General features: G+C 53.5%; 1 protein-coding gene across 1 annotated transcript; it reads left to right on the forward strand.

Moving 5' to 3' along the window:
• Positions 1–205: 205 nt before the first annotated feature.
• On the forward strand, positions 206–14664 carry LOC119696158 (serine/threonine-protein kinase PAK 3-like). Its single transcript, XM_038125821.1, has 11 exons — positions 206–684; positions 1618–1756; positions 3771–4526; positions 5261–5386; positions 5958–6099; positions 8843–8906; positions 9700–9748; positions 11077–11186; positions 12022–12139; positions 12975–13074; positions 13498–14664. The coding sequence occupies exons 3-11, from the start codon at positions 4341–4343 to the stop codon at positions 13770–13772; spliced, it is 1170 nt and encodes a 389-aa protein (XP_037981749.1). The 5' UTR covers positions 206–684; positions 1618–1756; positions 3771–4340; the 3' UTR covers positions 13773–14664.
• Positions 14665–15021: the final 357 nt, after the last annotated feature.

A 15021-nucleotide genomic window follows, 5' to 3' on the forward strand; every position in this document is an offset into this window, starting at 1 on the left:
TAGCACCATGTCCTTTAGTGCTACTGGTGCCAAAGTCAGCCCCTTTGTGCACAGAATCTGTGCAGGCTCCCTGCTGTCAGCAGAGAAAGAGGTCCCAAGGCGCAGTTCCCAGCCTCGTGGGGTGCGGAGGAGCCACTGATGCCTGCAGGGACCTACCCCTCTCCACACCCGTTCTAGGTAGCTACAGTCACTGCTTTGACTGCCCCCTTCACTTTGACATGGCCCAAGTCAGTGCAGAAGACTCCTGAGCGGCTCTGCATGGCAGAGACGAGGTCTGTCTGGGAAGGGCTGCGATGCAGTTCCTATTGGCTGCTCTCTAAGGCCCGCAATCCTGAGGGGAAGCCATTTGACCAGAGCTCAGCAGGGAAATGCTCCCTGCTTCTACTCAGACACTTCCAGAGCAACTCGAGGCTTACTTGGGACATAATCACCACATAAATAGCACATGAACAGCCCCACACAACAGCTTTTGCCTTCAGCTGAGCCGTGTCTCTGCTTGCTGCTTCTGCCAGCTCTCAGGAGCCAACTTCCCTGCTCCTAATTGCTTGTTGCTGCTTTTTCCCCGGCCCATTCCTTCCAGGTCCCGCTAGGAGAGGTTCTTGCCAGTCAGGACTCCTCGGCCCAGGCAGGAAAGGCGGAGCGGCAGGAGAGCACGGAGAGAGCGCGCCGCGCCCCCGAGTTCAGGTGTGTGTGAAGCTTTCTCGCTTTCTCTGAGCAGGGGTGTGCGTTGCGGGGCTTTAGGAGGCCCAGTGTCAAGGAACAAATTTGCCTTTCTCATTGTTTGACTTGCTCAGCACAGACAGGGGAAGGCAGCCCAGAGCAGCTCTTGCTGCCGACCCACCTAGAGCATGGCTGCCTCCTGGGACTCACTTCTTCAACCTTGACAAAAAGCATTGCAAGCTAGACCAGAGTAAAAGCAAGGGAGGTTCAGGCTGGGCTTAAGGACAGCATAGCATTGAGCTTGCAAAGGCAGTCATGCAGCTGAACAAGCGCCTCAGGGAGCTTGTGTAGATTCCACCCCTGGAAATTCAGAAGCCCCAGGTGGCTCGAGCCTTGAGCAGCCTGTCCAGATGCTGATCCCAAGTGCTTGGAACTGAAGACTGGGCTAGAGGCTTCCTGAGGCCTCTGCCAGCCTAAACCATCCTTGGAGAATTGGTTTGGAAAATCGTACCCACCTCCTTGCCAAGCTATAGCTTGCAGGCTCTTTCCTTGTCTCACTAGTGAAAGTGAGAGGAATGGTGGGAGTACTCATCTGGACTTCCCAAGCGTGTCTCAGCCAAAGTAAAACTTTCGCAAGTCCGGTGTCCACTGTAATCAGAAAGGAGCGTAAGACCTAGCAGGCAGGAAGCTGTGACGCTGAGAGTGGCTGAGCTTTCTGCAAATGTTCTGTGGCTTCTGGAAGCTTGTTGGACTTTCTCACTGGTGACTCTTCCACCTGCACAAATGACAAAGAAAGATGCTGGTCCAGGGAGGGACTTGCAGCATCCTCTTCAGGTGGAAGCAGAGGGCTGTTGCAAGCCCCTGAGACTGCCTTATGTGGCACATGGTATGTAGTCTTGGTTTTGCAAGGAGCCCCTGTTGCAACTAAAGGCTTGTTTGTCTGTCTGCTTGTCGTAGGTGGAAGGAGTTGGCTGCATTTGAGAGCAAGCGCCACTCCTCACTAGAGCGGGCGTCTGAGGTGGCGGCGCAGACACCAGAGGAATCGCAGCCTCAGAGGGATCTGCTAAAGGAAGCGGTTCCTCTGGCAGTGCCAAAGGTACGCTCACCTTGTTCCTAGGCAGCCCCTGTGGGAGAGGGATCTGTCCTAGCAAGACCCCCCCGAATGCTGCTTCTGGCAGCAAGCTAAGACCCAGACCGCGTTGTGGTTGTTGGTTAGTGTTGTTCCACTTGAAAAATGGTGCCCCCCTCCTCCGCCACTTGCAGGTGTGCCACCCGCAGCGGCCAGCCCGCAGGGGTCTGGAGAAGCTGCTGCAGGAGTTCTCTCGCCAAGGGCACACACTGTCCCAGGTGTGCAGAGAGAAGGCGGTGCTGGCGCAAGAGAACGCTGCCCTGGAAGCCCGACTGGCAGCCACGGAGCGGGACCTACGAGGCCTGTCAGAGCAGCTGGCAGAGGCCAGGTAAAGGCAGGCAGCAGACCCTGGGCGGGACGTTACCGAAGGGCTGTAATTACAAAGGTGGTGGGCATGATGTCAGGCTTTACTGCCTGCTGTGTGCTCTCCGGATGTTTCTCGGACAGAGAAGCCAAGAGAGCCGCGAGCAAAAAGAAAAGGATACTGTGACCTGAATGTTATTTTTCTGCCAGCTCAAGCTCTCCAAGCTCTTTTTGGGCGCCTGCTTGGGACCCCTTGCACATTCCCGTGACAAGTGCAAAGCAAGCCAACTTGGCACTGAGTTGAGCACCAGGGAAACCGTGCAGATGTTTGCTGAAACCGCAAGTTTCCCTCTGCTTTTGCTTTCTCCTTGGGTGCATCTGACCATCAATCTTTCCTTGCCAAGTAGTCTGACATGGGCCTTTCGGAATTCAAGGCTCTTACATGTCAATGTTGTGAGGAGTGCGCTGATGCTTCAGGTGAAGCTGGAGGCTCATGCTGAACATCTTGAGACCCTCTTGTCAAGTATGCTGCAGGACCTAGATCTGCTTAGAAATTGCAGCAGCAGAAGGGAAAGCTCTTGTGACTTGTTGACAGTGTCTAGGCATTCTTGCTGAGCCCTGACTCTTGCCCACTTGTCCACCCACCTCTGTAACCTGCCAAGGCCCCATCTGGCTGCTCCTTCTTCCTTTTTCAAGAGTGCCAAGACATAGCCAAGCGTTAACTAAGCAGAAAGGTAGCAAGTGGTCTTGTTCATCAAATTCCAGTCATTTAAATGGCAGGAAATGGTCCCTACCCTGAGATAGTTCTTCTTCCGATAAAAACCTCCTTCTGGTTTCCTACCCGTGCTGCTGCAAGCCGGAGGTTTGGCTATATCGTTTGCTGAATTCCCTTAGTCCCTTTTACTTAGAGAGTGCCTGGCAAAGAAAGTACCGAAACGTACACTATGAATGGCATGAAACATTGACGAGTCAGCCAGGAGAGCACTGTTCTGTCCCCCTGCAGAGAGACTTGCAAGCGCTGATGAGCTCAGGGCTTGGAGCAGAGGGGCTGGGCTTTTGCTCCTTTGCAGATACTTGGCGGGCACAACAGCCGTGTGTGATAGGTCAGGCAAGAGCAATTTCAGCTTTGGCTGCTGAGATCAAACTCGGCTGGGCTAGGTCATGAGGAAAGGCTGCCCAGTCACCTGGAGGGGCCTGCTTTGCCATGTCAAGTGGTAAAATAGTCCTGCTGTATCTGACTTTCCATGCAGGCCACTTGCCACAGTACGGTGTAGGGATCTAAAGGCCCATCGTACTGGAGAAACTGCCCCTGTGTGCCAGGAACAATTGCTCTTCATCTTCACAACCTGTAGGTCAGAGAAGGAGAGCCTGCAAAGCAGCCTGCTGGAGGCTCAGCAGCACATAACGGAGCTGGAGATGGCCAGGAGCCGTGCGGAAGCCCAAGTGCGCACAGCCACGCAGGCCAAGGAGGCGATACTCGGTGAGAGCCTCGTGCGCTTTGCTTCTGGTGACGGCCCTGCCTAGTGCAGTTGCTGCCGAGCCGGCTCTGTCCGCAGGGCTTCTGAGGAGGGAAGCAGCTGAGGGCAGATCCCTCCTTGCCTGAAACGGAAAGGGCTTAAGGTCAGCGGATTCCCCTGCTTGTGTAGTCTCTGACCGTTGCCCTGTGCCATGTTTGCAGAGGATGTGAGGGGCCTTCGTCGTGAGCTGCTAGCTCTGAGATCCCTCAGCCAGCAGCAATGTGAAGACCTGGCTCAACAGCTCCGCTGGGCAGAAGAGCAGTGCGGGAAGGCTCTGAGGCTCTGGCAATCTGCTCAGAAAGTGGAAGAAAGGAAGCTCGTGCAAAAACTGGTAAGAAACAATAGGCACCGGAAGATTTCAGCCACGTTTGGAGGGCTGGCTTAGCAGAAGAGCAGCCTGAGTATGTGACATGGCCGCAAGCATCTGCTCTGGGCTCCACCTTGCTGAGCCAGGCAGCAGGGGGCTTCAAGGTATTTCAGCCGCTGGCCTGCCTTGGGACTGGGTCATCGATGTGCTGGCCTGGTCCTGCAGTCCATCTGCAGCTCTTCCTTGATCAAAGGGCAGGGGGACTTTGAGAACAGAGCCTCTGAGAACAGGCAGAAATCCTGAGGAGAGAGGGCCCAGAGAGCAGGTAGCCATCAGAGCAGGGAAGGAAGGTGGCATCCCTTCCTTCCACCTGCTGACACTCGGAGTCGCAACAGCATTGCTGGAGGGCACAAAGTCGCTACTAATGTGCACTTTTCGGGCGGGGGGAGGCAGGGCTGTTGGAGGCATGAAGCTTCCATTTTTTTCTTTGGGGAGCATTGCTGGGACTTCATCTGGAAGTGTCTCTTGCCCTCATCAGGAGAGACAACTGGCACAACAGCACTTGGAGGCGCGGGAGCAGCTGGAGGAATGGGCAAACTTCCTGGCAGAGGTACAGAGGGAGCAGGAGAAAAGGCTGCTTGAGATGAAGCAGGAAATTGCCATCATGCAAGCTGAACAAGAAAAGATACCAAGCAGAGCCAGTCAAGAGGCACAGAGTGTGGCAAGAGAGTTTGTGTGCTCTTTTGGACTCCTCTGGTCTCCTTATGGGCACTGCTTCTCTGGACACTGTCTGTCTGGGTGGGATTGTCTCTAAGCCGGCCCTTCGTAAATACGACAATGAGAACAAAATGCTTTTGGAAAGCCTGAGCACGTCCATCGTGGCTGCCACGCAAGTGGTGTGTGGGAAGTTTAAAGCCGTCCTCTCTTCATTTGTGTGCAGCTCCTGCAGGAAGAGCAGCGTCAGAAGGCTGCTCTCTTAGACAGGGTGTGCCGGCTGCAGAGTGAGCTAAACCAAAGGGAGCAGCTGAGGCGGGAGCTGAAGGAGGAGCGGGAGAACGGGCAGGTGAGCCTGACTCGCCAGCTAGCAGAAGGAAGGGCCGTGAGGGGCGCACAAACTGGAGAGATCTCAGGCAAGGGCAGGCAAGGACTACCGCAGGCACTGGAAGCACAGAGCCCCGCAGGCTGCAGCGCTGAGCACCAGGAAGAAGAGCTAGGATGGAAGGGTTAGAGCTGGCTAGAGAAGCAGAGGGAAGTGGCTGAATAGAAGTGCTTTTGAGACTGGAAAAGAGGAAAGCTGAGCGTGATGGCAGGTGCCAGTAAGCTTTCTCTTGACGGAATATCAAGGACAAGCTGCAGGCAGAGCTGCAGGAAGCTCAGAGGAAGATGAAGGCAATGGAGAAGAGGCACCAAGAAGAAATGGAAAGGATGCACAAGGTCCTGCTGCAGTACAGGCCGGCTGCACAAAAGCAGGTGAGGGAAAGAGCAGGAGGCTCTCACCGCAGTCATGCAACAAGTGGTCTCTGCCCTTGTTGCCTGGGCCCTGCAGAGCAGCAGGGGGATGGGGGCAATGTCTCTGACCGCCACGCTCTCTGGTCTCCATGGCAGCTGGTCAGAAGGACACTTCCTGGGCTGCTGAATCTCAGCTGCTGCCCCGGGCAGCCAGGCTAGTGCTTTGGCCGCTGGGCCAGCAAGCCTCTGAATGTATTTCTGCCGGCCTCTTAGAGCTCGCTTTGCTATTTGCGGGCTTTGAGCATGGTGACCCACACAGGTTCTGAGCAAGCTGACCCTGCCCATGGTGAATGCAGTCCTCAGAACGGGGCAAAATGTCAAGCTGTTCTTTCCCTTTCACAGCCTCTACTACGGCTGGCTGTGACAAGCTCTAGTCTCTGATTGCTCTTTGGCTTTGACTTGAGGACCAAGAGTTGACAGCTCAGCTTGCAGCCCAACAGCAGTGCTGCTCCTAAGGGCTTGCCTTTCAAATGCTCTGTCTGGGGTCTCTCTGCCAGGCACCTTTCTGACACAAACCAATTTCTTGTCCCAGATGGACGCAGGATCTGCCGCCAAAGGTGCCGCTGCAGCAGCATCCGAAGAAGAAGCCTCCTCTCCGCAGCCTGAAAAGCCGAGCGTGAGCAGTTGGCCCCGCTCAAGCCAGGAAAGGGAGAAGCAGTTCCTGAAGCTGCTGAGTACGTCCTGGGGATTTCTTGTGCCATCCAGCAGTGTAGGATAGTGTGTGTGCCTCAGCATGAGCTGTAGCACATGTTCCTCCTCCCTCGGGTGTCACAAAGACCTTTTGCACTCGCTGCAGAAGCCAGTGCTGTGCTCGGGGGCAGCCAGGGAGCACTTTGGGGCGTTCCTTTTGCCTTTGAGGCAAAAGCTGCCAGTGGCTGGGCTTTGCCTGAGCTTCCCTGTGCAGCAAAGACAAGAGCGGCCATTGTGTCCCGAGCAGCAGTAGGCTGCGACCTAGCCAATGACTCAGTGAAGGGGTGTGTGTTAGCCTGGCCAAAGGGACCAGAACACTTGCCTTCCTAGATTCCCTTGAGACTCCTGACTTGTCACCAGTCATTGGAGACAAAATACTTCCGAGAAACTGATTGGCTGTGCGGCTGGATTAATGCTGGTGTTGTTTTTATCACTGTTAGTACTTCCACTATTCCTTCTAGGGTTTGGTCTGATAAGAATTTTACCTTTTGGCTAGCCTGACCTCCTGGAAAAGAACAGCAGGTGACTGCAGAAATAAGAGAGGAAGAGGTCTTTTCAGGACGCTCTACAAGTTAGAAAGTTCTATTCTTAGAACAATCCCGAGGAATCAGAGAGGAAGAGTTGTGTTCAACGTGCCCCAAAAGAAGAAAACCAGGACACTTTTGTTACAATCCCTCTTTGATATTTTACTTGTATGCTTAGGAAGAGCCATCAAAGAGACACATCTATGTGGCATGCTCAGATAAAGCTGCCCTGCGGGCAATGCTCAGGAGGAAGCCTGCAGCCCCTCTGCTGCATGCTCCTCCGGTACCAGGCACTTTGTCACGCCTAACGCCCAGCTGGTAAATATTCTTGCATTGGCCTCAATCCCTGCACAGATTCCTTCACTCTAGGAAAGCACACCAAGGCCTTAGTGACTCTGCAGTACAACCCAGTTGCTTCTTACAACTAGTAATAGCTGCCAGCTCAGTGCTGTCAGAGAAGAACCGGTCAGCTACAGAACAGAGCCCCGTTTACTCAGTGTCTGCCATCAGCTATTGGGGCAAAAGGTGGAATGATCGACTCCTCCGTGGGTCTGACTTCAAAGACAATCATGTTCTGTCTTCAGCGGGGTCAACTGCAGCAGCAGCGGGGTTTAGACCGTGCTTGCTGCTACCTATCTCCCAAGAAGCATCTCCTGTGGAAAAGCCACTTGGCTAAGCATTCCGGAGGGCAGTCAAGTCCACACACACACACCACTCACCACGGCAAGCTCAGTGCAGAGAGGCAGAGAGGCCTTTGATCAGGTCAGTTCCAGCGAGGCTTATTTGAGCACGCCAAGGGGGAACCCGAGACAAAACAAGAGCCACCAGGGCCTCTGCACAAGGTTGAAGTAGGGGCGGGCACAGGGGCGGTACCAAGGGGCAGGGCAAAGGGAACTGGCTCTCAGGGATGAAGGGGCCGCCCACCAGGGGTACCACAACCAATGAGGAAACAGGGAAAGGAGAAACCAGGGCAAGTTGGGAGGTGCGGGCAAAGGAACTGGCATGGACCACTGTTATGCAAGAGTCCCTGAAGAAGGGTTTGCTCTCCTCCCAGGTGAGGGGAACTCTATCGTAAGCCTCCCTGATGGGGGGAACTGTATCGTACGCCTCCCTCCCTTCAAGGGAGGGCTCCGGGGATTTCCCTGAGGGGGAAGGAATCAGAGGATTCCAGAGTCAACAGCTTGTGGCCAAGCTGGCTCTGGCTCTGGCTTCTTCACAGTGGCTCTCAGTGGCCATTCGTGGGCTTTGCCAAGCTTTTTGTCATAGCTGCCCTGCCACCGACAGCTGGTGTGACTGCAGAGGCTGCAGCCTTCCTTAGCTGTGAGGTTTCAGCTGCCGCCCCGTTGCTGCAGCTTCGCCTGGACTCGTGAAAGGATCAGCATCTCATTTGTGCAGCTGGCTGTGTCACGGCAGCGCCTGAGGAGCGGCGCTGTCCTTGTTACCCGTCTGGGCTGTGCCCTTTGCAAAGATGGGGCACGTGGGTGGTGTTCAAGGGGCCGAGTCCAGTGCTAATGACTGCTGCAGCCCAGGCTGAAGACAAGGACTTGTAGTTCTTCACTACATGGGCAACGGGCAAAACGGTCTTCAGAACTTAGCCTGCTCATAAATAAAAAGGGTTCTAGTTCTTACAGCCATTGTTCTTGGATGTAGCATGAGCTGCTGTTCTCTGAAAATGTCAAGGCATTCTTTAGGCAAACTGCTGAAATCCCCTCCTCTCCTGGAATTCACTTTGCAGTATTCTTCTCTTCTGCAAAAGGAGATGTTGATAAAAATTCATCCCAGATCCCAGGGTGCATTTAATCTCTGGAAGTATGAAATCTCACAAGAGAGTGTTTCTTTGCAAGCAAATGAAGGGTCCTGATTTTTTCAGCCCTCCTTCCCGTTTGTAGATGGCAACCACTTGCCTTGGTGCCTGTTCTTTTCTGGGCTCCGTCTGCTCTGATGGTTCTTCCATGGGCTTAGTTTCTCCGCAAGGCAACCCTTCAAAGGAGTGTGGGAGAATCAGACTCCGTGCAGGCCAGGTGTGCTGCAGAGCTGCCTGTCTTGCTGGGGCTGCTGCTGCTGTTGTTCTTGTTGATGTTCTCTTGTTAGCCAAGAGACGAAAAAATTGCTCCGAGCCCCAGAGAGCGGAGCTGGGCTTCAGATCTCCTGGAAGTCAGGATCTCTGTTTTGAAGTTTGCTTCTTGCGTTCTATTTCTTTCAGGGCGTGTGGTGAGTGTGGGAGATCCGGAAAAGAAGTACATCGGATGGAAACGTATTGGCAGTGGGTGAGTGCAGCCACGCTTGCTTCTACAGAACCGTGGGCCAGGAATTTTGGTGGTGCAATATCACGTGGGAAGTCAGGCAAGCTGCAGGCATCTTCAGACCCTGGCTCCAGCTTGTCCCTGTCTCAGCGCTGAGGCAGTACAAGGCATCGTCAAAGAGAACTGGATGCTGACAATGTCTTGGCTGCCTCAAGGAGCAGGACCTGGAAGCCCTCCTGTCCCTCAGAGGTGTGGCACCAGTTTCCCAGGAGACATGGCTTTGTATGACTCCAAGGAATATGGCGCCACTCATGAAGGAAGAAAAACCTGAGAGAGCAGTTTCCCACCTGCTAGCTGTCAGAACACAGCTCTCAGTAGCATTTCTTAGTGCTATTTTGCTGGAAACAGCATTCAGGAGTCAGGAAAATAGGAAAGGCTGAGCGGCGCTGCCTGAGTTTGGCAGGGAGGATCAAAAGAGAGCGGTGAGAAGGCCCAGCAGCACTGTGCGTTTCATTGCCTGGAAAGGCACGCCGCAGGCACAGACACCAGAAGGAAAAGGCAAAGAAAAGCCCCGCATGCATCATCTAGTGTGTACCTTTGAGATTTGTAGCAGCCCTTTTTCTTCCTGTTGGACCCAGCTTTTCTCTTGGACACTCTGCATGGCAGAGGGCTGCTGGGCTGCTGTGCCATTGGCTGAAGAGTAGACAAGGCCTGGTGTTTCAGAGGCACTGCAGGCAGCAGAGAGCTCCTGCCTGGGCTGCCTTTTGCTTCTCAGCACTGAACAACGTCTCTGTTCTTGCCACTGCTCCGTTTCTAGGGGTTTTGGAACTGTTTATAAGGCCTTCGACGCTGCCACAGGACAAGCGGTAAGTGCCCGTGCAGATTTTGCAGCTCTTGAGTGCTTTCCCTTGTGATGGCATCTGTGGCCAGAGCTTCAGGGCGCCCGTCCTTGCTGCAAAGGCTGTCCCGCAGAAGCAGCCTGTCTAGAGGCAGGCTGCAAAATGCACTTTGGACAGACTTTGTCCTTCCAACCAACCTGAATGAATGCAAGGAAGGCAGTGGTGTCTTTCAGAGAAGGACACGCTAGCTTGCACCTTCTGGATAAATATGCAGAGATTAGGTGATGGCAAGAGCCGTCATTGCGGCCCAATGCCTCTTAAGCCCAGGTTCAGACACAGATAGGATTTCCCATTGCTTTCCATCACGTGGGACGGTTGGAAAATATAATGCAAGACCTAAAGAAGGAGACATCTTGTGTGGAGCACAGTTTTGCCTTTCAGTCCTACGGAACCTAGTTCACATACTCACACACAGGCACACAAACACACACACAGAGGCACAGATCAATGAGAAGAAGTTGATGAAGAGCCTTAAATGTGTGTACAACCTTGTGTTGATCCCGTGTCAGTGACATTGCACTAGAGAGATGCTATCTATGCTGAGCAGACATGGAGGTATCTTGGAGAGTCCTGCTGCTTTTTGGAGCTCAAAGTTCAGAGTCCTGAATTCTGGTTTTTGGCTCTCAGCAAATACATTCCACCTTCCTTAATAGTAAGGAATGAGATAAGGCAGTTCCTTATCCACCTGCAGTGCTGAGCTCAGCAACTGCACTTGGAGGGAGGTCTAGGAGGCGTCCAAAAGCCCTAAGCCCTGTGCTTATAACCTGGGCGCATCCGTAGCGTGCCACAGAAAGGGTTATTCCTTTGTAAACTCATTAAATAATTGCAAGTCTAAACCGTGTTCAAGATTGTTCTTCAGAGCTGCAAAACCCAAACTGAAGAAGTTAGGAGGTGCTAGGATTGTAACTTCACTTTGAGTCGCTTTGGAATCCTTTTCTGGACAGCATTTTCCCCGTCATCTATGCGTGTGTTTACTTTGGCGCACAATCAAAATGGCAGCCGTCTCCGAAACGCTGGTCAAAGCCCCTAGAAATGCTAACGTATTTCCAGTGGTTTCCATTTGTCTTCACAGGAGCAACATTACTTTTGGCTGGCAAAACACGTGTAAATGATACTAGTGGTGCTAAAGCAAGTCGATTGGAGAAGTCTGTGGCTGCAGAGAGTGCTGTTAGCGCTTTGGGGTTGATGATTTAGAGTGCCTTTTGACCGAGGTGACAAGGCATCCCGGCCCGTGAGTGCAGGGAGAAAGAGGCTCTTGTGATGTCTGCTGCTAACGGCTTTCAACATCATCCTAGGTGGCTGTAAAGCAACTTAATCTCCAGCACCAGGGCTTCGAGGAAGTGTTAAATGAAATCCTGGTCATGCGTGAAAATGGGAGCCCCAATATCGTCACCTACTTTGAAAGGTAAGTAGTTCTGGTAATTTCCCGGGCATGTTGGTTTCCATACTTGCAAGGCCAAGATTGAAAAACTCTTGGCAGAAAATGGATCTTTCCATTCACATCCAACCACTGCCGTACGAGGCATGGGAGGAGATTGCATTTTGTCTCCATGAATGGTTCCTGGCATAAACAGCTTGAAGATTGATCCTAGAAACCTGGCTCTCTTACTAAGCCAGCAGCCTGTATGTTCACTGGCTGCATGGTGTTTTGCTGGTTTGGGCTGTGGTTTTTTCCAAGTGTCGGAGGAGAAGTGCTGAGAAAGCATCCCAGAGATGCTTTCCCTTGCGCTGTTCCCACTCTTTTCCATTGCCTTGCATGCCAAAAGACTAGGCTAGGAGCCACACCATTTGCCAGGTTTGAAATTGTTTTTCCTGCTTGTGACTGTCCTTTCTGCAAGGTTTTCCAAAGGGTGTTGGCAGTGCTGCACACCCGCCTGCCCTGAGTGAAAGCTCTGAAAGCTGTGTCTCCATGCTGCTGGAGTTAATGGTGCAATTTGTGCAGGAAGATGCTGAAGCAGCTGCCGCTGCGGGATGTGTCCGCTTCCAGATTTGTCTTTGCCCTGACAAAACTGCCTTTTTCCCCTGCTTGCCACCCGAGGCGTCTCCTTTTCCGCGCATGTGCCTTCCTCGTTTAGGCGGCACAGATGGCAGGCACTGGATAGCCTAGCTGCACTGCGTCTTCATTTGATTCTGTCTTCATTTACCAGTGACCTGGAAACAAAACTCAGCTGTAGCCTTTTCTTCCGTAGGGCAACTGAGCTGTGCACATTCAGCTCCAAACTGTTGCTTTCATCTTGCAGCTACCTGGTCAATGAGGCTGTCCTGCTGGTGTTGGAATACATGGATGGAGGCTCCTTAGCTGATGTGCTCAGCATGAGAAGGATGGCTGTAGGACACATAGCAACAGTGTGTCGGGAGGTAAGGGGTCCTGCTTGTGCTCGGGATGGTTTGGACGGGCTCGTCCTTCGAAAGCGCTGCTAAGTGAGTGATTGCATGTTCAGAGCTTTCTTTCTGTGTTGCTCTTACGCTTCAGAGAAGAAAGAGCATCTGGACTGAACTGCCTGCCAGAGTCCCTGCCCTTACTGTAGTCGGTTCTTTACTCTTATCTACCGTTGTTGAACTCCCTGTCTCTTTTTCATTTTTGTTTTCTCTTCTGCCTTTTGCCTCTCCAAGCCTTTGCCCAGAACCTTTCTGCATTGCCTTCTTTGCCTGTAAGCGCCAAGGTGCTGGTGTGCGAGTTTTACACCAGCGGCAAAGCCAAAGAGACACTCATCTGTCAGAGGTCTCCACCTCAAAGGATGCCACGGCACCCACCATGGTGCTTGCTGCTGAAAGCTGACAAATGAGTTACTTCCAGATCTGCTGTCGAGGCAGACGGATAACCCTTGTCCTCCAGTCTCCCGCCCGACAGTGATCCCCTTGGTACCCAAGGCAGGGACTTCTTCTCTTTCAGCAACCCCTTGTTTGTCCCCCGGACGGGGAGAGCGCATCCGCTGCAGCAGCGGTCATTCTGACTGGCTTTGCAGGGGACAGGCTCCAGCAACGACTGACACGTTTCCTTCCCCCTCAAGAGCTAATATGCCTCCTTTGGAAAGATCCTGCTCTCCTATAGTGTTGCAGCAGCAAGCTGTCCCTCTTGCCAGCACTCGCTGCTCCTTTGAGATCTGTGAATCTTGAGGAGCAGGCTCCTTTTGCGTGCGATGAAATCGGGTCAGGCTAACTGTTGGCCTCCCGTTTCTTTTTGCTCTGGCAGTGCCTGCAAGGCCTGGCTTTCCTTCATGCCAACCAGGTGATCCACAGAGACATCAAAAGTGACAACATCCTTCTGGGCCGGGATGGCTCCGTCAAGTTGGGTGGGTATTCCCAGTCAGGCGCAGCCTCCGGGGAGGCGCTGTGGGGCTGCTTTGGAGTGGCTGCCGGGTGCCCAGCAGTGGCGCTGCTGAGAGGGCAGGGAGCACTCTGCCAGGCCAGGGCGCAGCTGCGAGGTGCTGAGTGCTCTGGAGAGCAACAAGGTAGCAAGAGTAACTTTGGTTTGTGTGTGTTCCTTCCAAAGGGAGGGAGTTACAGTGTAAACGTCCAGGGGAATGAGGAAAAGCCAGGGTGGGAATCATGGGCGGGCTCTTAAGTGGACAATTGCTCATGTCCTTGGCTGCAGCCCTGAGGAAGGAGAGCCCCGCTGCTTTTCCAGCTCGATTCAGCAATGCATTCTGAGACTGAGAGTGAGGAACCCTTTTCCTTGGTTTCCTGCTTGAAGCAGTGCTTGTTTTTCTCCTCAGCTGATTTTGGCCTCTGCGCTCTGCTCAGCCCTGGGCAGAGTAAACGGAGGTCGAGGGTCGGCACCACTTGCTGGATGGCACCCGAGGTCGTGAGAAGAGAGCCATACGGCCCCAAAGTGGACACCTGGTCCCTTGGCATCGTGGGAATAGAAATGGCCAAAGGAGAGGCTCCTTATATTCGGGAAACCAGTGAGAGGGTAAGGTGCGATTACGCTCAGATAGCCGTGTCCTGCTGGTCCCTGTCCGTTGGACAAAATCCCCTTCCCACAGCCTGAAGTGCTTCCACCAAGGCCCACTTCTAAAAACGTCCCTGGGGCTCCCATCAGCTGTCAAGGCAAGACCTGCTGCAGCTTGCAATAGCTGGGGCTGCTCTGGGACCTTTGTTCCTTTGGGAGACAAGGCTCATCTCTAACCATCTGCTGAGGCAAGAAATTGCCACTGTAGACTGGAGCTTAAAAGATGGGGTCTAGCTGAGCGCTGAAGGATGTGGAAGAATCACAGAGAGTCTCATGTTTCCTTTTGCTTCAGGCTAACTACCTGATAGGCAAGCAAGGGGTACCAAATCTGCACAAGCTCAGGCTACCCCCTGGCCTGTGTGCATTTCTGGGCTGCTGCCTGCAGATGGATGTGGACAGGCGAGGCTCTGCCAAGGAACTTCTGCAGGTACAAGGCAAAGCGGCTGCAGGCCAAACAGCCGTTCCCTGTCAGGGTTTGCTCCTCGGCCAAACTCCAGGGAATCAGACGGGCCCCCCCCATCGTAAACTCCGCTCGGGGTGCTTTTCAAATGAAAACCAGGTGGGACCCAAGACTGCTTGAGGTTAGAAGGGACAAGTGAAGCTCATCTACTCTAAAGCCACGGCCCCTGGCAAGGACATCTTCAAGCAGATCAGGTTGCTCAGAGTCCCATCCAAACGGACCTTGAAGGTTGCCGGGCTTGGGGCTCTCCCCAGCTCTCTAGGCAGCCTGTGCCAGTGTTCCAGCACTTTCCTCGTAACCAGTTTCTTCCTTAGAGCCAATCTGAGTCAAGTGTCTTTTAGCTTAAAACCGTGGCCCCTTGTCCTCTTGCAATTGGCCCTGCTAAGAGATATGTCCCCATCCTTCTTAGAAGCCCCTACAACTATGGAAAGGTCTCCTTGGGGCTTGCTCTTCTCCAGAGCACAACAAACAAAAGCAAGCACAACTCTCACAGCTGCTCCTCAGAGGAGAGCTCCCGCCTTCTGGTCATTTCTGTGGCCCTCTTTTGCTCTTGGCTGGTGTATTCAGGATTACCTGGTAGCAAAGGAACTGCAGTATTGCAATGCTGGCGACGGGGGCTGCAGGAACACAATGAAAGCAATCCCTGCCAAGCCGTTTTAGATTGGTCTCTGGGAAGGCGGGGCCTGTGGGGGAGCTCACTGTGAGCATCCGAGGGCAGCCAGCTTGTCCCTCCTGGCCCGCTCTTAGAGGTTTCTGCCAGCCAAACGGGGACAGCTGCGCAGGATTTGTGCCAGCCCCGTGTGCTGCCTGGCCCGGTCAAGTAGATGA

The sequence above is a fragment of the Motacilla alba genome, chromosome Z, assembly GCF_015832195.1.
Source record: "Motacilla alba alba isolate MOTALB_02 chromosome Z, Motacilla_alba_V1.0_pri, whole genome shotgun sequence".
Classification (NCBI taxonomy): Eukaryota; Metazoa; Chordata; class Aves; order Passeriformes; family Motacillidae; genus Motacilla; species Motacilla alba.